Here is a 25,974-nt window from a genome sequence, read left to right on the forward strand (position 1 = left end):
CTTGTCCTGTCAATAGTCTGATGGCGATGGCATTTGGCATTTAATCATTCTTCCTCATCAAGAGGCCCATCCCCTCAGAGAGAGTTGCTGTTTGTATCTCTGTCTGTGCTGTGGTTTTAACATTGTGGGCCAACATTACCTTTCCTTAGATTGGAACAATACTACAGTTATATTTTCAGACCTGGCATTTCAGGACCCTTGCAGTTCAAAGACAGATATTTTTGTGATCTCACCCTTTGTGATATCTGTAGCCTCAGCTAAAGTTGAATGTTGGATGATTGAAGCTTGCTGATTTTTGCGGGGGAAATGTACAGGGTCCTCTTTTTGGAGGTTTTTGAATATGCTTTCACGTGTTTCCCTGTGCAGGTGACACGGATAGTGCTGTTATGGGTGAACAATCATTTCAATGACTTTGAAGGTGACCCGGCCATGACGCAGTTCCTGGAAGACTTTGAAAAGCTGCTGGAAACCACAGTAAGAACACCTTTCCTATATTGTGTCTATACTAAAAGTTTGTCCCAAATGGTACCCTATTCCCTACTGTATATAGTGCAATACTTCTGATCAGAGAACTATGAGCCCTGGTTGAAAGTAGTGCACTATATAATGATTAGGATGCCATTTTGAGCGCATCCTGTACGCAACATAATGAACTTTAACCTCAAGACGTTCACTAATCTAAAGTCTCATTACTCTGTGGTCAGACAGACATGTGATCCTCTGTCTGTGGGTGTAACAACTGTGTGGTTGAACATGTATTATCAGATCTGTTAGCCAGGTCAGTTGAGTGTGTGGTTGTTGAAACCTGATCTGTTCCTGGAGAAAATGAAGGGTCACCTGAGGCTGCTGAACATAGCGTGTGCAGCCAAGGCCAAGTGGAGGCAGATCACCCTGCAGAAACCTTCCATGGAGTCCCCGCTCTACTTCAGCCTGCATGGCGGCAGCGAGAGGGGCTTCGGCATCTTCGTGGAGTCGGTGGAGGAGAGCAGCAAGGCCGCCGAGGCAGGACTCAAACGAGGAGACCAGGTAAGAGAAGTTCTTACTATTGCCTTTTATTTCCTGTGTTGCTTTTGCTTTTTAAAGTCCATGTTTTTATTCCATGCATTTCATGCTGTTTAGCTTGCTGTTCAGATGCCCTTTGTGGTTAGCTCAGTAACAAGTGCAGTTGACTCAAAACTATCTGTTTTCCTCCTTGAGATTATGGAGATCAATGGTCAGAACTTTGAGAACATCTCCTACGTCAAAGCTATGGACTTCCTGAGGAACAACACACACCTCTCCCTCACAGTCAAGACCAACATCTTTGGTTCGTACAATCTGTCCTCTTACCAAAGATAGGATAATTTCATTTAACGATGTCGGGAAATTAAAATGACCGATGTCAACAGTAATCTGTACCTGGGTCTAGTCCTGTGTTTGGTTGCCTGTGTCTGTACCTGGGTCTAGTCCTGGGTCTGCACCTGGGTCTAGTCCTGGGTCTGCCTGGGTCTAGTCCTGTGTTTGGTCCACTAGTTCTGTTGACCTTCTATCCCTCCTCTCCTATCCCAAGTGTTCAAAGAGCTGCTGAGCCGGTTCGTACACGAGAAGATGAACAGGGGTCCCCACATCCCCAAGATCCAGGAAAAGAAGGGTAACCGCTTCTCCATCCCAGACTTGCCCGGAGACATGGAGTTCCCCACAGACCACAAGGCCACCAAGAAGATGAAGGCCAACACAGTGTCTGGAGGACGGAACAAGATCAGGAAGATGCTGGAGAAGACCCGCTTCAGCATCCTACCACCCAAGCCGTTCAGGTAGACACAATAACACTACAGTATCCTACCACCCAAACCCTTCAGGTAGGCACAATAACACTACAGTATCCTACCACCCAAACCCTTCAGGTAGACACAATAACACTACAGTATTCTACCACCCACCCAAACCCTTCAGGTAGACACAATAACACTACAGTGTCCTACCACCCAAACCCTTCAGGTAGGCACAATAACACTACAGTATCCTACCACCCAAACCCTTCAGGTAGACACAATAACACTACAGTATCCAACCACCCAAACCCTTCAGGTAGACACAATAACACTACAGCATCCTACCACCCAAACCCTTCAGGTAGACACAATAACACTACAGTATCCTACCACCCAAACCCTTCAGGTAGACACAATAACACTACAGCATCCTACCACCCAAACCCTTCAGGTAGACACAATAACACTACAGCATCCTACCACCCAAACCCTTCAGGTAGACACAATAACACTACAGTATCCTACCACCCAAACCCTTCAGGTAGACACAATAACACTACAGCATCCTACCACCCAAACCCTTCAGGTAGACACAATAACACTACAGCATCCTACCACCCACCGAAACCCTTCAGGTAGACACGATAACACTACAGCATCCTACCACCCAAACCCTTCAGGTAGGCACAATAACACTACAGTATCCTACCACCCAAACCCTTCAGGTAGACACAATAACACTACAGCATCCTACCACCCAAACCCTTCAGGTAGACACAATAACACTACAGTATTCTACCACCCACCCAAACCCTTCAGGGAGACACAATAACACTACAGTATCCTACCACCCAAACCCTTCAGGTAGACACAATAACACTACAGCATCCTACCACCCAAACCCTTCAGGTAGACACGATAACACTACAGCATCCTACCACCCAAACCCTTCAGGTAGACACAATAACACTACAGCATCCTACCACCCAAACCCTTCAGGTAGACACAATAACACTACAGTATTCTACCACCCACCCAAACCCTTCAGGTAGACACAATAACACTACAGTATTCTACCACCCACCCAAACCCTTCAGGGAGACACAATAACACTACAGTATCCTACCACCCAAACCCTTCAGGTAGACACAATAACACTACAGCATCCTACCACCCAAACCCTTCAGGTAGACACGATAACACTACAGCATCCTACCACCCAAACCCTTCAGGTAGACACAATAACACTACAGCATCCTACCACCCAAACCCTTCAGGTAGACACAATAACACTACAGTATTCTACCACCCACCCAAACCCTTCAGGGAGACACAATAACACTACAGTATCCTACCACCCAAACCCTTCAGGTAGACACAATAACACTACAGCATCCTACCACCCAAACCCTTCAGGTAGACACAATAACACTACAGTATTCTACCACCCACCCAAACCCTTCAGGGAGACACAATAACACTACAGTATCCTACCACCCAAACCCTTCAGGTAGACACAATAACACTACAGCAACCTACCACCCAAACCCTTCAGGTAGACACGATAACACTACAGCATCCTACCACCCAAACCCTTCAGGTAGGCACAATAACACTACAGTATCCTACCACCCAAACCCTTCAGGTAGACACAATAACACTACAGTATCCTACCACCCAAACCCTTCAGGTAGACACAATAACACTACAGTATTCTACCACCCACCCAAACCCTTCAGGTAGACACAATAACACTACAGTATCCTACCACCCAAACCCTTCAGGTAGGCACAATAACACTACAGTATCCTACCACCCAAACCCTTCAGGTAGACACGATAACACTACAGCATCCTACCACCCAAACCCTTCAGGTAGACACAATAACACTACAGCATCCTACCACCCAAACCCTTCAGGTAGACACAATAACACTACAGTATTCTACCACCCACCCAAACCCTTCAGGGAGACACAATAACACTACAGTATCCTACCACCCAAACCCTTCAGGGAGACACAATAACACTACAGTATCCTACCACCCAAACCCTTCAGGTAGACACAATAACACTACAGCATCCTACCACCCAAACCCTTCAGGTAGACACGATAACACTACAGCATCCTACCACCCAAACCCTTCAGGTAGGCACAATAACACTACAGTATCCTACCACCCAAACCCTTCAGGTAGACACAATAACACTACAGTATCCTACCACCCAAACCCTTCAGGTAGACACAATAACACTACAGTATTCTACCACCCACCCAAACCCTTCAGGTAGACACAATAACACTACAGTATCCTACCACCCAAACCCTTCAGGTAGGCACAATAACACTACAGTATCCTACCACCCAAACCCTTCAGGTAGACACAATAACACTACAGCATCCTACCACCCAAACCCTTCAGGTAGACACAATAACACTACAGCATCCTACCACCCAAACCCTTCAGGTAGACACAATAACACTACAGTATTCTACCACCCAAACCCTTCAGGTAGGCACAATAACACTACAGTATCCTACCACCCAAACCCTTCAGGTAGACACAATAATACTACAGTATCCTACCACCCAAACCCTTCAGGTAGACACAATAACACTACAGTATTCTACCACCCACCCAAACCCTTCAGGTAGACACAATAACACTACAGTATCCTACCACCCAAACCCTTCAGGTAGGCACAATAACACTACAGTATCCTACCACCCAAACCCTTCAGGTAGACACAATAACACTACAGTATTCTACCACCCACCCAAAACCTTCAGGTAGACACAATAACACTACAGCATCCTACCATCCACCGAAACCCTTCAGGTAGACACAATAACACTACAGCATCCTACCATCCACCGAAACCCTTCATGTAGACACAATAACACTACAGCATCCTACCACCCAAACCCTTCAGGTAGGCACAATAACACTACAGTATCCTACCACCCAAACCCTTCAGGTAGACACAATAACACTACAGTATTCTACCACCCACCCAAACCCTTCAGGTAGACACAATAACACTACAGCATCCTACCACCCAAACCCTTCAGGTAGACACAATAACACGACAGTATCATACCACCCAAACCCTTCAGGTAGACACAATAACACTACAGTATCATACCACCCAAACCCTTCAGGTAGACCCAATAACACGACAGTATCCTACCACCCAAACCCTTCAGGTAGACACAATAACACTACAGTATCCTACCACCCAAACCCTTCAGGTAGACCCAATAACACGACAGTATCATACCACCCAAACCCTTCAGGTAGACACAATAACACTACAGTATCCTACCACCCAAACCCTTCAGGTAGACACAATAACACTACAGTATCCTACCACCCAAACCCTTCAGGTAGGCCCAATAACACGACAGTATCCTACCACCCAAACCCTTCAGGTAGGCACAATAACACGACAGTATCCTACCATCCGGGTAGTTAAGTCAGTATGATTTAAGACGTCAGTCACTTCTGATGCATGGCTTTATGCTGTCGTCTCAATAGGCTGCTGATGAGATGGAAAATGTCCTCTTCGCTCTACCAAATGACACCCTATTCCCCATCTAGCGTACTACTTTTGACCAGGGCCCATAGGGTATAGTGTGTCGTTTGTGACACATGCTTAGTTTAGTAAACAGTGGTGAAGACAGTACAGGGACGCCCCCGCTGTCTTCCAGGCACTGATAAACGATGTGCTCCAGGACATGCTAAATCATTTTGAGTTTGTCTACCTTGACAACATCCTGTTTTTTTTTCTGGTCTTCCCAAGAACACGTTCTCCATGTCAGACAAGTCCTTCAGCGCCTCCTTGAGAACCAGTTGTTTGTGAAAGCTGAGAAGTCTGAGTTCCACCGCTCTACAATCTCCTTTCTGGGATATGTTATCACTGATGGAAATGTCCAAGTGGATCCTGAAAAGGTGAAAGCAGTGGTAGATTGGCCTCAACCTACGTCCAGGGTGCAGTTACAAAGTTTCCTGTAGTTCGTTAACTTCAAATGCTGTTTCATTTGGGGCTACAGCACCCTGGCGGCTCCCCTCTCTGCACTCAACTCTCCCAAAGTACTGTTCACATGGTCTCCACTGCTGACAGAGCCTTTGTGGACCTGAAGCATCGGTTCACCACAGCACCCATCCTCGTACATCTGGACCCGTGTCATCAATATGTGGTAGAGGTTGATGCTTCTGATGTTGGAGTGGGGTGGGGGTCATCCTGTCCCAGCGATCTTCCCAGGACCAAAAGCTCCATCCCTGTGCCTTCCTGTCTCATCGTCTCAATCCAGCAGAAATGAACTATGACGTAGGCAACCGAGAACTTCTGGCGGTCAAGATTGAGCTGGAAGAATGAAGACTGGCTAGAAGGAGCAGAACAGACATTTTTGGTTTGGACCGACCATAAAAATGTGGAATATCTCGGTACAGCCAGGCTCCTTAACTCCAGGCAGGTTGGCTTTTACAATAATAATTTTTATAAGATTCATACAGTTTTTACAATATTCAACTTCACCATTTCCTACCACCCAGGGTCCAAAAATGTGAAGCCTGACACCCTCTCCCACCTATTCAGTTCCTCTGCCACACCCTCGGGTCTCCAAAATCATTCTCCCTACCTCATGCCTTGCGGCTTCAGTGGGTTGGGGTATTCAATCAACTTTATTTACAAAGCCCATTTTATATCAACCGATGTCACAAAGTGCTGTACAGAAACCCAGCCTAAAACACCAAACAGCAAGCAATGCAGATGTAGAAGCATGGTTGCGAGGAAAAACTCCCTCGAAAGGCCAGAACCTAGGAAGAAACCTAGAGAGGAACCAGGCTATGAGGGGTGGCCAGTCATCTTCTGGCTGTGATACAGCCTGGATTCGAACCAGGGTGTCTGTAGTGACGCCTCAAGCACTGAGACACGGTGCCTTAGACCGCGGCGCAACTCGGTAGCCCCACACATGCAATGAGATTAAATAGGTTCAGGCAGATCCATATTAGGCTCTGGTGCCAGGAGTTCCTTAATCCATACCCTCATCATGAGTGTTACCCAGTCTAAACCCCTCTCTCTCTCTCTCTCTCCGCCACAGTGATGGCGGCGTGGGCCAGTCTCAGGATGACAGCATCGTGGGCACTAAGCAGTGTAGGCACAGCGTGGCCATCATGCCCATCCCTGGCAGCAGCATGTCATCCAGCAGTCCTGATCTGCTACAGCCAGCCACCAGTGTGCTGGACTTCTCCAACACAGCAGGTGAGACACACACAGAAGCACTCATCACTACCAGGGCAGTCCGATGGGCAGTATGTCACCACTGTCATGTTCACCAGACCATCTCCAATATGCCTTGTGATCATGGTTTGGGTAGTGACTACTGCTCACAACTACACTGAGTCAATTAACAATTGAACATCTACACACTTTACATAAGTGTTCATCTTGTTCATTTTTGAAGTGTATGTCCTCTTCAGACTGGTTTATATAGGCATAAAACTGGAGTTGTGCTGTGGGAATACAGCAGTCATTACTCATGGAGCAACACTTCTCACAGATAGAAAGTGCTTCCTGCTTGGCCAGTGGAGAAACTCAGTTAAACACAGAATGAATTATATGAGCCCTTCATACACACACAGGTGGTCTGCTTCTCCTCTCTGTGTTTCTCAAGCCTTTCCATTTCAAGAGCTTTGACATTAAATAGAATTTAGAGCCATATGAAAGGGATTAAACCCTGAACAAATATAGTCAGTTTTGTTCCGGACAGATTTCATACCCCATAATTCATGAATTAACTAAGCGGCCGCCCCAGGGAGAGGGGGTAGAGTGGAGGGGAGAGTATGGTTTTGATTTATGCTCTTCGACCATTTGCAATTCAAAGCGGCCAGAGGGCCCACTCTCCAGTCTGCAGCCCCAATACATCACTGCCCCCTCTTCTCCCCCTTCTCTTCCTCCTCATTCTCCTTCTCCTCCTCCCCCCTCATCCTTCTCCTCCTGCTCCCCCCTGATCCTCTTCCTCCTCATCCTCCTTCCCCCTCCTGCCCCCCCCTCGATTGGGTCCTGGACTTCCTGACGGGCCGCCCCCAGGTGGTGAAGGTAGGAAACAACATCCCCACTTCGCTGATCCTCAGCACTGGGGCCCCACAAGGGTGCATGCTCAGCCCCCTCCTGTACTCCCTGTTCACCCTTGACTGCATGGCCATGCAGGCCTACAACTCGATCTTCAAGTTTGCAGACGACACAACAGTAGTAGCCTTGATTGCCAACAACGACGAGACAGCCTACAGGGAGAAGGTGAGGGCACTCTGAGTGTGGTATCAGGAAAACAACCTCTCACTCAATGTCAACTAAACAAAGGAGATGATTTTGGACTTCAGGAAACAGCAGAGGGAGCAGCCCCCTATCCACATCGACGGGACAGTAGTGGAGAAGGTTGAAAGTTTCAAGTTCCTCGGCGTACACATCACGGACAAACTGAAATGGTCCACCCACACAGACAGTGTGGTGAAGGCGCAAAAGTGCCTCTTCAACCTCAGGAGGCTGAAGAAATGTGGCTTGTCACCCAAAACCCTCACAAACATTTGCAGATGCGTCGAGAGCATCCTGTTGGGATGTATCACCTCCTCGTACGGCAACTGTACCACCCTCAATCGCAGGGCTCTCCAGAGAGTGTTGCGTTCTGCACAACGCATCACCAGGGGCAAACTACCTGCCCTCCAGGACACCTACAGCACCCAATGTCACGGAAGGCCAAAAAGATCATCAAGGACAACAACTACCCGAGCCACTACCTGTTCACCCCGCTATCATCCAGAAGGCGAGGTCAGTACAGGTGCATCAACGCTTGGACCGAGAGACTGAAGCTATTTTTCAATCTCAAGGCCATCAGACTGTTAAATAGCCATCACTAACACAGAGGCTGCTGCCTACATAGACTTGAAATCATTGGCCACTTTAACAAATGGATAACTAGTCACTTTATTAATGCCACTTTCAATTGATTACATTTATTTAAATGAATTTTACCTTTATTTAACCCTGTAGGCCAGTTGAGAACAAGTTCTCATTTACAACTGCGACCTGGCCAAGATAAAGCAAAGCAGTGTGACAAAAACAACAACACAGTCACACATAAACAAACGTACAGTCAATAACACACTATAAACATCTATGTACAGTGTGTGCAAATGTAGAAGAGTAGGGAGGTAAAGCAATAAATAGGCCATAGAGGCGAAAATAATTACTATTTAGCATTAATACTGGAGTGATCGATGTGCAGATGATGATGTGCAAGTAGAGATGTTCACTTGGCTACGCATGCCTCTCTCTAATATCAATATGCCTTGTCCATTACTGTCCTGGTTAGTGATTACTTAGTGAAAATCAAATCAAATGTATTTATATAGCCCTTCGTACATCAGCTGATATCTCAAAGTGCTGTACAGAAACCCAGCCTAAAACCCCAAACAGCAAGCAATGCGGGTGTAGAAGCTTGGTGGCTAGGAAAAACGCCCTAGAAAGGCCAAAACCTAGGAAGAAACCTAGAGAGGAACCAGGCTATGTGGGGTGGCCAGTCCTCTTCTGGCTGTGCCGGGTGGAGATTATAACAGAACATGGCCAAGATGTTCAAATGTTCATAAATGACCAGCATGGTCAAATAATAATAATCACAGGCAGAACAGTTGAATCTGGAGCAGCAGCACGGCCAGGTGGACTGGGGACAGCAAGGAGTCATCATGTCAGGTAGTCCTGAGGCATGGTCCTAAGGCTCAGGTCCTCCGAGAGAGAGAAAGAAAGAAAGAGAGAGCATACTTAAATTCACACAGGACACCGGATAGGACAGGAGAAGTACTCCAGATATAACAAACTGACCCTAGCCCCCCGACACATAAACTACTGCAGCATATATACTGGAGTCTGAGACAGGAGGGGTCAGGAGACACTGTGGCCCCATCCGATGACACCCCCGGACAGGGCCAAATAGGAAGGATGCAGTGCCTAGCTCCACTCCCACCCCCCAGGTGCTCTCATTTGTTGACTTCTGTAAACGTAAAAGCCTTGGTTTCATGCATGTTAACATTAGAAGCCTACTCCCTAAGTTTGTTTTACTCACTGCTTTAGCACACTCTGCCAACCTAGATGTCTTAGCTGTGTCTGAATCCTGGCTTAGGAAAACCACCAAAAACCCTGAAATCTCCATTGCTAACTATAACGTTTTCCGCCAAGATAGAACTGCAAAAGGGGGCGGTGTTGCAATTTACTGCAAAGATAACCTGCAGAGTTCTGTATTACTTTCTAAGTCTGTACCCAAACAATTTGAGCTTCTACTTCTAAAAATGCAACTTTCCAGAAACAAGTCTCTCACTGTTGCCGCTTGCTATAGACCTCCCTCTGCCCCCAGCTGTGCCCTCGATACTATATGTGAACTGATTGCCCCCCATCTATCTTCTGAGCTCGTGCTACTAGGTGACCTAAACTGGGACATGCTTAACACCCATCCTACAAACTAAGCTTGATGCCCTCAATCTCACACAAATGATCAATGAACCTACCAGGTACAACCCCAAATCAGTAAACACGGGCAACCTCATAGATGTCATCCAAATACACCTCTGCTGTTTTCAATCAAGATCTCAGCGATCACTGCCTCATTGCCTGCATCCGTAATGGGTCTGCGACCAAACGACCACCCCTCATCACTGTCAAACGCTCCCTGAAACACTTCTGCGAGCAGGCCTTTCTAATCGACCTGGCCGGGGTATCCTGGAATGACATTGACCTCATCCCGTCAGTAGATGATGCCTGGCTATTCTTTAAAAGTGCCTTCCTCACCATCTTAAGTAAGCATGTCCCTCTCAAAAAAATTAGAACTAGGAATAGATATAGTCCTTGGTTCACGCCAGACCTGTCTGCCCTAGACCAGCACAAAAACATCCTGTGGCGTTCTGCATTAGCATCGAATAGCCCCCGTGATATGCACATTTTCAGGGAAGTTAGGAACAAATATACACAGGCAGTTAGAAAAGCTAAGGCAAGCTTTTTCAAACATAAATTTGCATCCTGTAGTACTAACTCAAAAAAGTTCTGGGACACTAAAGTCCATGGAGAATAAGAGCACCTCCTCCTAGCTGCCCACTGCTCTGAGGCTAGGAAACATTGTCACCACCGATAAATCCGCTATAATTGAGAATTTCAATAAGCATTTCTCTACGGCTGGCCATGCTTTCCACATCGCTACCCCTACCCCGGTCAACTGCCCGGCACCTTCCACAGCAACCCGCCAAAGCCCCCACCATTTCTCCTTTACCCAAATCCAGATAGCCGATGTTCTGAAAGAGCTGCAAAATCTGGACCCCTACAAATCAGCCGGGCTAGACAATCTGGACCCTCTCTTTCTAAAATGATCTGCCAAAATTGTTGCAACCCCTATTACTAGCCTGTTGAACCTCTCTTTCGTATCGTCTGAGATTCCCAAAGATTGGAAAGCTGCTGCGGTTATCCCCCTCTTCAAAGGGGGTGACACTCGAGGCCCAAACTGCTACAGACCTATATCTATCCTACCCTGTCTTTCTAAGGTGTTCGAAAGCCAAGTTAACAAACAGATTACTGACCATTTCGAATCCCACCATACCTTCTCCGCTATGCAATCTGGTTTCAGAGCTGGTCATGGGTGCACCTCCGCCACGCTCAAGGTTCTAAATGACATCATAACCGCCATCGATAAGAGACATTACTGTGCAGCCGTATTCATCGACCTAGCCAAGGCTTTCGACTCTGTCAATCACAACATTCTTATTGGCAGACTCGACAGCCTTGGTTTCTCAAATGATTGCCTCGCCTGGTTTACCAACTACTTCTCTGATAGAGTTCAGTGTGTCAAATCGGAGGGCCTGTTGTCTGGACCTCTGACAGTCTCTATGGGTGTGCCACAGGGTTCAATTCTCGGGCCGACTCTCTTTTCTGTATACATCAATGATGTTGCTCTTGCTGCTGGTGATTCTCTGATCCACCTCTACGCAGACGACACCATTCTGTATACTTCTGGCCCCTCCTTGGACACTGTTAACTAACCTCCAGACGAGTTTCAATGCCATACAACTCTCCTTCCGTGGCCTCCAACTGCTTTTAAACGCAAGTAAAACTAAATGCATGCTTTTCAATCGATCGCTGCCCGCACCTGCTCGCCCGTCCAGCATCACTACTCTGGACGGCTCTGACTTAGAATACGTGGACAACTACAAATACCCGGGTGTCTGGTTAGACTGTAAACTCTCCTTCCAGACTCACATTAAGCATCTCCAATCCAAAATTAAATCTAGAATCGGCTTCCTATATCGCAACAAATCATCCTTCACTCATGCTGCCAAACATACCCTCATAAAACTGACCATCCTACCGATCCTCGACTTCGGTGATGTCATCTATAAAATAGCCTCACACTCCACTCAACAAACTGGATGCAGTCTATCACAGTGCCATCCGTTTTGTCACCAAAGCCCCATACACTACCCACCATTGCGACCTGTACGCTCTCGTTGGTTGGCCCTCGCTTCATACTCGTCGCCAAACCCACTGGCTACAGGTTATCTACAAGTCTCTGCTAGGTAAAGCCCCGCCTTATCTCAGCTCACTGGTCACCATAGCAGCACCCACCCGTAGCACGTGCTCCAGCAGGTATATCTCACTGGTCACCCCCAAAGCCAATTCTTCCTTTGGTCGTCTTTCCTTCCAGTTCTCTGCTGCCCATGACTGGAACAAATTGCAAAAATCGCTGAAGCTGGAGACTCACATCTCCCACACTAGCTTTAAGTACCAGCTGTCAGAGCAGTTTACAGATCACTGCACCTGTACTTAGCCCATCTGTAAACAGCCCATCTATCTACCTACCTCATCCCCATATTGGTATTTATTTTGCTCCTTTGCACCCCAGTATCTCTACCTGCACATTCATCTTCTGCCGATCCTCCATTCCAGTGTTTAATTGCTATATTGTAATTACTTCGCCACCATGGCCTATTTATTTCCTTAACTTACCTCATTTGCACTCACTGTATATATACTTTTTGTTTTATTTTGTTCTACTGTATTATTGACTGTATGTTTTGTTTTTTCCATGTGTAACTCTGTGTTGTTGTATGTGTCGAATTGCTACGTTTTATCTTGGCCAGGTCGCAGTTGCAAACTTGTTCTCAATTAGCCTACCTGGTTAAATAAAGGTGAAATAAAAAAATATATAAAAAAAGAGATACTGGGGCGCAGGAGGGTAAGTAACAATATGGGGATGAGGTAGTTGAGTGTGCTGTGTACAGGTACTGTGATCGGTAAGCTGCTCTGACAGCTGATGCTGAAATTTAGAGATGGAGATATAAGACTCCAGCTTCAGAGATTAATAATGATGTTTACATATCTTGCACTACTCATACCAGATGTATAATACTGTATTTTATACCATCTATTGCATCTCATCTATGGCGTTCGGTCGTGGCCCATCCATATATTTATATGTACATATTCTTATTCCATCCCTTTACTTAGATTTGTGTGTATTAGGTAGTTGTTGTGGGATTGTTAAGATTACTTGTTGATATTGCTGCACTGTCGGAACTAGAAGCACAAGCATTTCGCTACACTCACAATAACATCTGCTAACCATGTGTATGTGACCAATAACATCTGCTAACCATGTGAATGTGACCAATAACATCTGCTGACTATGTGAATGTGACCAATAACATCTGCTGACCATGTGAATGTGACCAATAACATCTGCTGACTATGTGAATGTGACCAATAACATCTGCTGACCATGTGAATGTGACCAATAACATCTGCTGACCATGTGAATGTGACCAATAACATCTGCTAACCATGTGTATGTGACCAATAACATCTGCTGACTATGTGAATGTGACCAATAACATCTGCTAACCATGTGTATGTGACCAATAACATCTGCTGACCATGTGAATGTGACCATTAACATCTGCTAACCATGTGTATGTGACCAATAACATTTTATTTGTTCCTCCTCTTCCTCCTCCAAGCCAACTGAGATATGAATCATCTTCTAATAGTGTGTTTCTGTTCTCCACCGACCACTGTGAGTAACGGATAGGTAGAGGGGATGTTCAGAGAGAAGTGCAGAGTAATCCCTCCCAAAGCCTGGCTTCAAATTAGATTGAGATGGGATCAGTGAAACTGGAGTTTGAAGTTAAGGTGTTATTCCTCTAGGCCTTTGGTAGGGTGTAAGAAGGCTTGCCTGGGGACTCCTGTGTTTGTACTGTGTGTTTATAAAGCCTAGAGTCACTGTGGCAGACTCAGATCTCCACTCTCTGTTTTCACACACACACTGTGCCCTCCCTCTCTCCAGTACACTGATCTGATTGTAAACAGATGCTTTAGTGAAAGCCATGACACAAGTCCTTCTGCCCCGCTGACTTCTCCCACAATGACGCACAGGAAAAAGCTATCATTCTAATCCTCTGTTTTATATTTCCAACCACTGTTCTTGCTCTCTCTCTCTCGCTCTTCCTTCTCTTCTCTTCTCTCTGCTTCCCCAGCCAGGGGCTTACACTGTCAGTATCTAGGTGGTTTCTTGGAATGGAATCATTTGGGTTGTTTGTTTTAGAGACGTTTGGTTTACTCTTCCTAGTTTCCCCTCACATTGTCTTCCCCTTCTTTTATGAGCTTTTGACTTGCGTCTCTCTGTGTTGTATGTCCTGAACCTCAGTCTAAGTTGGACTCTGCGTGGTATTCTCTGGCTTCATCCCAAATGGCACCTGGTTCCCTACATAGTGCTCTACTTGAAAAAGATCCTTATGAGACCTGGTCAAACATGGTTCAGTTAATTGGGACCTATTCTTAGTGATGGCTGATTGTGTTTGTTAAAGGAGGTCTAGCGTCATGTTGAAGTACCTTGCCCTGCACTCTCTTCTAGCTGTGGTGCTCTGCCCCTGTCTACTGTTGCTGCTGTAGCTGGGATTTACATCTAGTGGATCTGTGATGGTGAGCGGGACACAGGCCTGGGGGGCATTGGGTTAGTAGGAAACCGAAAGCTAGGAGGTTTTCCCTGTTTATACTCTGTCTCACATGACTCCATCAATGATTGGTTAATCACCTGACCAGAGAGGCACATGGATCGCTCTCATCCAGTTCGGTCTGTATCAGTCCTGTCAGGTGGGGGGTAAAGATAATGATTACATATGATAGGACAATAAATGATTGAGGGTTCTCCCCAAATTAGGTAAGAGAGGCACCTTGTTGACTGGCTGCGACACCATTTTGTATAAAAAAAATGTTTTTAAACTTTTTGTTGTCATACTAGATTGCAGGAAAAGGCAGTCAGTTACAGTTGTTCAAAAACTCAGCAGCACTGCCTTGTTAAAGAGGAGAACCCTGTGATTGCTGAAGACCCTAAGCACAAATCATCGCTAATGAGCCTTATTTTGATGTCAACTCCACTTTTAGTTTGAGTAGGATGCATTTGATTGGTTGTGGCACGGCTTTACACTGCAATATAATATTTAGACATCTGCAGCAGTATTATTGGTGTGGCTCAGTGATTAGTGTTTCTGCTAATCTTGCTGCTGTAATAGTGATGAGGGTTCTGGTTTTGTGCCCAGCCAGTGTGAGGGGAAACGCCACTCAGGAGCACATAGCTACCATAATGACGGTGTCTCAGTCCATTGAGCACGCCTCAATCTACAGGGCAGGGAGGGAGCAGTGAGTCATCTAGGACCGTTCCACCTTTTCTTTCTGTTTACCTCTTGAAGTGATGTCTCTTTCTGTCATTAGACTCCCTGCATGACTGCTCCCAGACAGACATAAACACGATCTACTGCCGATGGGATGCCTTTATTCCAGCCTTCACCTCCTCCTGTCTTCCCATACCACTTCTCGTCCTCCACTATTCATGCCTCATTGTTTTACCCTGCTGATGTGTGTGTAATGGACCACAACCACTTTTGTGTGCAAGCAGAGCAAGTATGAAGTTCTTGTTCCCTTTGACATACTGGGAAATACATCTTAATGCATATCTTTTAACCACAAGGGTTGTTTGAACTAAAGATCTAACGTTAAAAAAATGAGCTAGTTAAAAGAGCTAAGATTTAAAGTGAGTTTATTTTTTAGAAATAGATCTTGCCTCTCCTTGAACAGCAGGAAGCAGATTGTGCAGTCAACTTTCCTGCCAGTTTTTGACTATGGCTGGACCTCACTAAAGTCCCTTAAATCACTTCATTACTCCCTTCTTGTTTACAAAGCTCTGTTCCACAAGCTTCCAACATACCTCACTGCCCTGTTGAAATAGAAAAACACAAGATATCAGACCCGTTCGCAGGGTTTGTTAACTCTTGAAGTCACAATACTTTACAAAACAAATTCCACCTGGGTTCCCTGGTGCCGATAGGACCCATTTTTAAAACTCTGTTAAATGAGTTCACTGAAGTGTGCAATTGTTTCAGTTGACTATTATAACTTGTAATAACCTGATGTTGTGTATTTATAGCTGTCTTCTAGTTTCTCTTTATCTTGAAGTTGTTGTATAGAGGAAATTTGTGTCCTCAGGGCACCATTGCCCACAGTCTCTATTGGGCCCTGATTTAGATACATAATTTGCAACATTTTGAGGGTTAACTTGTGTTCTTGTTTTGAATGTGTTTAATTTGATGCTTCTGTTTATGTATTGGACATCTTCAACATATCCTGCCGAATAAAGATGTCTGTGTCACTATTTTTCACCAGGGCTCTGTGGGTCTGGTCTAAAGTAGTGCACAATATAGAGGAATCGTTTGTGTTCTGGTATTCCACCATAACTCTTCAATCCTGTTCTTCTCCTCCACCTGTTAGACATTCCAGACCAGGTGATCCGGGTGTTCAAGGCTGACCAGCAGAGCTGTTACATTATCATCAGTAAGGACACTACGGCCAAGGACGTGGTCAGTCATGTGGTCAACGAGTTTGGCCTTATCGCAGCCCCGGAGAACTACTCCCTCTGTGAGGTGTCTGTCAGTCCCGAGGGCGTCCTCAAACAACGCAGGCTACCTGACCAGCTCTCTAAGCTGGCTGACCGCATCCAGCTCAATGGCAGGTAAGAAAAATACAGTTCTAGGATCAGATTATCCCACTCCAATCCTAACGATCAACCATTAGGGGGATAGAAAATGGGAGAAGATGATCTGACCCTGTTTCAGTGGTTTGATGCAACGTCTTCCACCTTGGTTCCCCTCAGGTCTGAAAATGGGTTAGATTGTAGTGAGACAGGGAGGGACAGCATTGCCTCTCCATCTCCCCTAATTCCCTCCTACCCCTCGTCTTCTTCCTTCCCTCTCAGAGCACCCTAGCTAAAATGGCAGCCTCTGTCCCCCCTGCTCCTCTCTGTCCCCCCTGCTCCTCTCTGTCCCCCCTGCTCCTCTCTGTCCCCCCGGCTCCTCTCTGTCCCCCCCGGCTCCTCTCTGTCCCCCCCTGCTATAGACACATTATGGCTCCATTAAACACCACTAGTCCAATGTGCTGCTCTTGGACGCTCTCCCAGAAAAGGGCATCAGGCCAAAATGTCTCACCCACCCAGGGAGAAATGTATGGCTAAAATGTCTCACCCACCCAGGGAGAAATGTATGGCTAAAATGTCTCACCCACCCAGGGAGAAATGTATGGCTAAAATGTCTCACCCACCCAGGGAGAAATGTATGGCTAAAATGTCACAGCACTGTTGGGGCCAGGACCACTCTGGCCAGCATTTTAATGCTGCTGCCCTGTTGGCATTGACCAGGGATATACATAATATACCAGGGATATACATGGGATATACATAATATACACACAATACATACAATGAATGGTGGTATTTTAGTTATACATTTTCTAATGATGATTTTAATAATGACTCATTTGTCATTAAATGTTATCTGCTTTGTAATCAACACAATGTGTTCTGATGTCTGTCTGGTATTATCCTCAGTACACGACTAACCCCTAGTATCTGGTCTCCCCGTCCCCAGGTACTACCTGAAGAACAACATGGAGACAGAGACGTTGTGTTCAGACGATGACGCCCAGGAGCTGCTGAAGGAGAGTCACATCACCCTTCTCCAGCTCAGCACCGTGGAGGTGTGTGTTTATTAGGGCTTGTGTACAGAACTAGAACCATTCCTCTCTGTATGTATTAATAAAGTTGTTGTTGTTCAGGTGGCCGCCCAGCTCTCCATGAGGGACTTTGAGCTGTTCCGTAACATTGAGTCCACTCAGTACGTAGACGACCTCTTCAAGCTGCTGGACTCCTCGGGGGGGCTTCAGCAGACACATCTCAAGCAGTTTGAGGAAGTCATCAATCAGGAGACCTTCTGGGTCGCCACGGAGATCCTGAGAGAGCCCAACACCATGAAGAGGATGAAGACCATCAAACACTTCATTAAGATCGCCCTGCACTGTAGAGAGTGCAAGAACTTCAACTCCATGTTCGCCATCATCAGGTGGGTTTATCCTGGCTTCCATTGTTGCGACCAGCAGATGTTTAACTAGGCAAGTCAGTTGAGAACAAATTCTTAATTACAGTGACGGCCTACCAACATTCAGACCACTGTAGGGTTTGCCTGGCTAGAACCCAGGAGACCTGTCCCATACTCCCTGTTCTAGTCTCAATCTGGTTCCATTCATGCAGTTCATTCCATCAGTGTGCCCACAATCAAAATATCTATTCCTTCTACTTATTGCTTGTCAAAATGTACAGTTATTACATTTATGGTTTGTTATTTTGTTAGCTCAGCCTTCTATGGTTCGGCTTTGTATTGCTATATTGAGATTCTGTTGCCCTGTTGTGCCATCAACCCTCAGGGAGCTGTGTGTGTGTTCCCTACTGTCTGTCCTCCAATGTGTAATGAGTCGTTCTCAATCCCACTGTAGATCAGTCATTTCCCTGGCTGGCTGACTGCCTGGAGATTCCACTTCAGAGCAGAGAACAATGAGGGGCTGCCAGGGGAGGGGGAGGGGGGAGAAGGAGGAAACGCAAGTCATAATTAGCATCTCTAAATTAAGCCGCTCTGAGGGCACACAGCCACAAGGCTACATAGAGAAAACAAACATTGAAGAATTATGGTTTTTGGATTGCATGTTTTGTTGTGAGTGAATGTGTGTACACTCAACCAAAAAGACTCCTTAATTATGATAATGTACATTCCCCAAAGTGGTGCACATTGCTTTCACTTCTGTATTCCATGAAAAGTGTCTCTGTACAGTGTGCATGTTGTGTCTGGGTGCTGGGCTGGACAGTGTAGTGGTCATCTGTCCGGCTAGCTCGGGGGATTTGGGGGGCAATAGTTTAGTCTCCAGGGCCACGTCGTGATTTCAATATTCAGCAGAGGGCAGCACAGATTTTCTTAGCGACCGGTTTGTTTGTCCAAAGCCATTTCGGGCCAGAAAAACGGCAGTTAATTGAGAACTTATAGGTCCATTATCAACACACTTTCTATCTAGTTTCAAACGTTCAAGAGTGGCCTAGTGTTTTTTTGTTGGTTTTTGCCATAATAATCTGAACCCTAACCCCTGAACTCTGACCCTCGTCTCCTCCCCTACAGTGGTCTGAATCTGGCTCCAATAGCTCGTCTCAGGTCGTCGTGGGAGAAGCTGCCCAGTAAGTACGATAAGCTGTTCCAGGACCTGCAGGACATCTTTGACCCATCCAGGAACATGGCCAAGTACCGCAATGTCCTGAGCAGCCAGAGCATGCAGCCTCCCATCATCCCACTGTTCCCTGTCGTCAAGAAGGACCTCACCTTCCTACATGAAGGTATGGAGGCCTTACTCAGTGCCCGCCTAAAATGTCTTCCTCTTGTCCATTGTAAACATATCTGATTAATTGATTAAACCTTTATTTATACAGCTTTATCTGGTTACGATAACATCTATTTAGCAAGAGAGCACTGTAACAATGATTATGGGCCTTGTTTTGACGAAAACGTCATGTTGAATTTGTGTTTTCTATGATGTTAGACCAGTATGCTCGTTGTGCTGTACTAGACTATATAACGTACATCATGCCTAACGCAGGCACTCGTCAGAAAATCAACTCTTCTTATGTCCATTAGCCACTAGCATTCCAGACTTACTGTTTAACCCCTCACCTCGTCAAAATTGGTCTATATGGATAGGACCAAATTGTAATATTTCTAACAGAGGAACTTTAAAAAGCATATTCATGACCATCGCTCTTGAAAGAGAACACTGGAGAGAATGACTGAATCCAAATTACGCTGTTGATTTCATGTGAATTTAACGTTTACTGTACTTTTCACAGCATTTGTCAATAACAAAATCTGAAAATACTCTGGAAACGTTCAGTAACATAAGAATTTTCATTGACATTTTAGAGTACGTGCAAGATAAGAAAAAAGGATGACATGGGTTTGAGTGAGAAGTCTAGCTGCTGTTTCCAAGTGGCTACACACAGTTCCTAATGTCAATGCACCTTTATGACTCAACTGTATGGTGCTTTTGATACTGGAAATGACATGCGTTGTCAAATATGGGAATGTGAGGTGCACATTTGGACTTGGGTGTGTGTGGTCTGCCTGTATGACATCAGAGGTATTTATTACAGTCCTCAACGTCTCATCTTTCAGAACACATCGACTGTTCCCCAGTTTACAGTATTTCCATCTCAGACAACAAATGTGCAAAAGTAACCCAATTTAGCGGCAGGGATGGGGCGGCATCTTGTCGTTACTCTGTGTTGAAGTTTATAGCGGCTGTTAGTCAAAACCCATACAGCGTTGTGAAGCACAGAGCCAGAGCTCTGATGTCATGTGTAGCATGTTACTGTACAGCCACAACGTTCCAATTTAGAAGCTTATCAATAACAAAATCTGAATTTTTTAAAAATGGTGGAAAATGCTTTCATACCATGTAGGGGTCATTGACAAGTTGTTTCTGCTCGGATTCCATATGGGCCTGGGTTTTCCACTTCCCCAAGCTCAACTGAAACAGAGGTCACTCTCAAGCTTACTCAAGAGGTTTTACTTCTCCTATCTCCTCCTTCTGTTTCCCTTTCTGCCATCCCATAATAAGAACAAGTTAGAACAGACACGGAGGTTGCTTGATTATACAAAGGAAAAAGTCCAAAAATGGTATAGTACTAAAACAGGAAACTGATCATTATAATCACATGGTACTAGCAGGGGGGAACCCATTGTAACCACATGGTACTAGCAGGGGGGGAACCCATTGTAATCACATGGTACTTGCACAGGGAAACCCATTGTAATCACATGGTACTTGCACAGGGAAACCCATTGTAATCACATGGTACTAGCACAGGGAAACCCATTGTAATCACATGGTACTAGCAGGGGGGACCCCATTGTAACCACATGGTACTTGCACAGGGAAACCCATTGTAATCACATGGTACTTGCACAGGGGAACCCATTGTAATCACATGGTACTTGCACAGGGAAACCCATTGTAATCACATGGTACTTGCACAGGGGAACCCATTGTAATCACATGGTACTAGCACAGGGAAACCCATTGTAATCACATGGTACTAGCAGGGGGGGAACCCATTGTAATCACATGGTACTAGCACAGGGAAACCCATTGTAATCACATGGTACTAGCAGGGGGGAAACCCATTGTAATCACATGGTACTAGCAGGGGGGGAACCCATTGTAATCACATGGTACTTGCACAGGGAAACCCATTGTAATCACATGGTACTTGCACAGGGAAACCCATTGTAATCACATGGTACTAGCACGGGGGAACCCATTGTAATCACATGGTACTAGCAGGGGGGAACCCATTGTAATCACATGGTACTTGCACAGGGAAACCCATTGTAATCACATGGTACTAGCATGGGGGAACCCATTGTAATCACATGGTACTAGCACGGGGGAACCCATTGGAATCACATGGTACTTGCACAGGGGTACCCATTGTAATCACATGGTACTAGCAGGGGGGAACCCATTGTAATCACATGGTACTTGCACAGGGAAACCCATTGTAATCACATGGTACTTGCACGGGGGAACCCATTGTAATCACATGGTACTAGCACAGGGGAACCCATTGTAATCACATGGTAGTAGCACGGGGGAACCCATTGTAATCACATGGTACTAGCACGGGGGAACCCATTGTAATCACATGGTACTAGCACGGGGGAACCCATTGTAATCACATGGTAGTAGCAGGAGAACCCATTGTGATCACATGGTACTAGCAGGGGTGTAGTCTCTGGATAATGGTGTGAGAATCAGTTGCTCCCATCTAAAGTGAAAAGCTGTGAGAACACATCAACAGCTCCACAGTAAGTGACACACTCCCTTGTAGGTCAGAAACCAGCGCTCGCCTCCTTAAATCCAGCCCATTTAAACAGGTTGAATAAATCATTGTTTGAGAGTTGACCTGTTGAGTGGTTACATATCTCCAGCCCTATCCCCCAGATTTACCAAATCAAGTGGTGGGGGTGAACGCTGTTGTTTAAAAAAAAAAATAAGAATCCTTGATTGCCCCTTTAATGAGGTTAAAGAAAAGCTCAATGACTGATTGTTTCCCCCACAGGTAATGACTCTCACGTAGACGGCCTGGTGAATTTTGAAAAGCTAAGGATGATTGCTAAGGAGATCCGTCATGTGGTCCGTATGACCTCCTCCAACATGGACCCAGCTCTCATGTTTAGACAGAGGTGGGTACTCTCTCCCTTGGCCTTATACTTAACCACATACTTAATTTCTGTTTTGCCTTTTAAATCCTATTGATATAGATTACATGTACTCTGGTACCTGATCCTAGACCAGCCACTGTTTTACGGTCTCCTTACCAACTGTGCTATTTTGTTCGTTTTTTTGCTTTGTTTGTAACTTATTTTTGAACGTATTTTGCACATAGTGTTGCTGCTACCGTCTCTTAGGACCAAAAATAACTTCTGGACATCAGAACAGCGATTACTCACCTCAAACTGGAAGAAGTTTTATTTATTAACGAGTCCGACGCGAAGGATATACTGCTTACTCTGAAACGGGCCCATATCCCCATCATTTGCGTGAAGAAAAGACCGAGAAAAGAGGGGCGGAGGTCGGGCTTCTGAGAATTCATAGGCGAGTGAGTAAACCTCCACTGCCATCCATTCTATTGGCCATCGTGCAATCATTGGAAAACAAATGGATGATATACGATCAAGATTCTACCAACGGGACATTAAAAACATTAAAAACTGTATCTTATGTTTCAATGAATGGATATTCCATTCATCTGCAGGACAGAGAAGCTACGTCTGGTAAGACGAGGGGTGGGGGTGTGTATTTGTCAGCTGGTGCGCGATGTCTAATATTAAATAAGTCTCGAGGTATTGCTCACCTGACGTAGAGTACCTTATGATAAGCTGTAGACCACACTATCTACCAAGAGAGTTCTCATCTATATTATTTGTTGCTATCTATTTACCACCACCACACCGATGCTGGCACTAAGACCGCACTCAACCAGCTGTATAAGTCCATAAGTAAACAAGAAAATGCTCATCCAGAAGCGGCACTCCTAGTGGCCGGGGACTTTACTGCAAGCACACACAGAGACTCATACAAAGCTCGCCCTCCATTTGACAAATCTGACTATAATTATATCCTCTTCATTCCTGCTTACAAGCAAAAACTAAAGTGACTAGTGACTCGCTCAATACGGAAGGGGTCAGATGGCTCGGATGCTAAGCTACAGGACTGTTTTGCTAGCACAGACTGGAATATGTTCCAGTTTTCATCCAATGGCAATGAGGAGTATACCACCTCAGTCATCGACTTCATAAGTGCAATAAGTGCATCGACCATGTCGTCCCCACAGTCACCATACAAACATATCCCAACCAGAAGCCATGGATTACAGGCAACATCCGCATCGAGCTAAAGGCTAGAGCTGCCGCTTTCAAGGAGAAGGACACTAATCCGGACGCTTAAAAGAAATCCCGCTACGCCCTCAGACGAACCATCAAAGAGGCAAAGCGTCAATACAGGATTAAGATTGAATCCTACTACACCGGCTCTGACACTCTATTACGGACTACAAAGTGAAACCCAACCACGAGCTGCCCAGTGACGTAGCCTACCAGATGAGCTAAATGCCTTTTTATAATCGCTTCAAGGGAAGCAACACTGAAGCATGCATGAGAGCACCAGCTGTTCCGGGCAACTGTGTGATAATGCTCTCGGTAGCCAATGTGAGCAATAACTTTAAACAGATCAACATTCACAAAGCGGCGGGGCCAGACAGATTACCAGGACGTGTACTCAAAGCATGTGCGGACCAACTGGCAAGTGTCTTCACTGACATTTTCAACCTCTCCCTGACCGAGTCTGTAATACCAACATGTTTCAAGCAGACCATCATAGTCCCTGTGCCCAAGGAAGCAAAGGTAACCTGCCTAAATAATTACCTCCTCGTAGCACTCCGGTCGCTAGCCATGAAGTGCTCTGAAAGGCTGGTCAGGGCTTACAGCAGCATTATCCCAGATACTCTATACCCACTTCAATTCACATACCGTCACAACAGATCCACAAATGAAGCAAACTCTATCGCACTCCACACTACCCTTTCCCACCTGGACAAAAGGAACATCTGTGTGAGAATGCTATTCATTGACTACAGCACAGCGTTCAACACAGTAGTGCTCACAGAACTCATCACAATGCTAAGGACCCTGGGACTAAACATTTCCCTCTGCTACTGGATCCTGGACTTCCTGACAGGCTGCCCCCAGGTGGTAAGGGTAGGCAATAACATGTCTGCCATGCTGATCCTCAACACTGGGGCCAATCAGGGGTGCGTGCTTAGTGTTCTCCTGTACTCCCTGTTCACCCATGACTGCATGGCCATGGTAGTCGACAAAACGGTGGTAGTCCTGTTTTACCAACAACGATGAGACCGCCTATAGGGAGGAGGTCAGAGACCTGGCAGTGTGGTGCCAGGACAACAACCTCTCCCTTAATGTGAGCAAGACAAAGGAGCTGATCGTGGACTACCGGAGAAGGTGGGCTGAACAGGCCCCCATTAACATCGACGGGGCTGTAGTGGAGCAGGTTGAGAGTTTCAAGTTCCTTGGTGTCCATATCTCCAACGAACTAGCATGGTCCAAACACACCAAGACAGTCGTGAAGAGGGCACGACAAAACCTTTTCCCCCTCGGGAGACTGAAAAGATTTTGCATGGGTCCCCAGATCCTCAAAAAGTTCAACAGCTGCACCATCGAGAGTATCGTGACAGGTTGCATCACTGCCTGGTATGGCAACTTCTCGGTATCTGGCTGTCAGGCGCTACAGAGGGGTAGTGTGTACGGCCCAGTACATCACTGGGGCCAAGCTTCCTGCCATCCAGGACCTACAGTTGAAATCGGAAGTTTACATACACTTAGGTTGGAGTCAATTAAACTGTTTTTTCAACCACTCCACAAATGTCTTGTTTACAAACAAAAATTTTGGCAAGTCGGTTAGTACATCTACAAATTTTTCCAACAATTGTTTACAGACTGATTATTTCACTTATAATTCACTGTATCACAATTCCAGTGGGTCAGAAGTTTACATACACGAAGTTGACTGTGCCTTTAAACGGCTTGGAGAATTCCAGAATATGATGGCAGGGCTTTAAAGCTTCTGTTATGTTAATTGACATAATTTGAGTCAATTGGAGGTTTAACTGTGGATGTATTTCAAGGCCTACCTTCAAACTCAGTGCCTCATTGCTTGACATCATGGGAAAATCAAGACATATCAGCCAAGACCTCCACAAGTCTGGTTCATCCTTGGGAGCAATTTCCAAATGCCTGAAGGTACCATGTTCATCTGTACAAACAATAGTACGCAAGAATTAACACCATGGACGCAGCCATCATCACCAACGCAGCCATCATACTGCTCAGGAAGGAGACATGTTCTGTCTCCTGGAGATTAACGTACTTTGGTGCGAAAAGTGCAAATCAATCCCAGAACCACCGCAAAGGACCTTGTGAAGATGCTGGAGGAAACAAGTACAAAGTGTCTATATCCACAGAAATACGAGTCCTATATCGGCATAACCTGAAAGGCTGCTCAGCAAGGAAGAAGCCACTGCTCCAAAACTGCCATAAAAAAAGCCAGACTACGGCTGGACATGAGGACAAAGATTGTACTTTTTGGAGAAATGTCCTCTGGTCTGATGAAACAAAAATAGAACTGTTTGGCCATAATGA

The 25,974-nt window shown here is 45.7% G+C and overlaps 1 protein-coding gene across 5 annotated transcripts in view; it reads left to right on the forward strand.

The window, feature by feature from the left end:
- The window catches only part of LOC139418034 (rap guanine nucleotide exchange factor 6-like), a 153,320-nt gene that overhangs the window by 109,083 nt on the left and 18,263 nt on the right, over positions 1-25,974 (forward strand). For all 5 annotated transcript variants that reach the window (XM_071167132.1, XM_071167133.1, XM_071167136.1 and 2 more), the window contains exons 14-23: positions 367-474; positions 823-1,026; positions 1,198-1,306; positions 1,550-1,793; positions 6,855-7,015; positions 16,604-16,844; positions 17,755-17,863; positions 17,942-18,225; positions 19,327-19,538; positions 22,320-22,443. In XM_071167132.1, coding sequence (XP_071023233.1) covers positions 367-474; positions 823-1,026; positions 1,198-1,306; positions 1,550-1,793; positions 6,855-7,015; positions 16,604-16,844; positions 17,755-17,863; positions 17,942-18,225; positions 19,327-19,538; positions 22,320-22,443 — 1,796 coding nt within the window. The remainder of the gene's footprint in view (positions 1-366; positions 475-822; positions 1,027-1,197; positions 1,307-1,549; positions 1,794-6,854; positions 7,016-16,603; positions 16,845-17,754; positions 17,864-17,941; positions 18,226-19,326; positions 19,539-22,319; positions 22,444-25,974) is intronic.

Source organism: Oncorhynchus clarkii, chromosome 10, assembly GCF_045791955.1.
Source record: "Oncorhynchus clarkii lewisi isolate Uvic-CL-2024 chromosome 10, UVic_Ocla_1.0, whole genome shotgun sequence".
Lineage (NCBI taxonomy): Eukaryota > Metazoa > Chordata > Actinopteri > Salmoniformes > Salmonidae > Oncorhynchus > Oncorhynchus clarkii.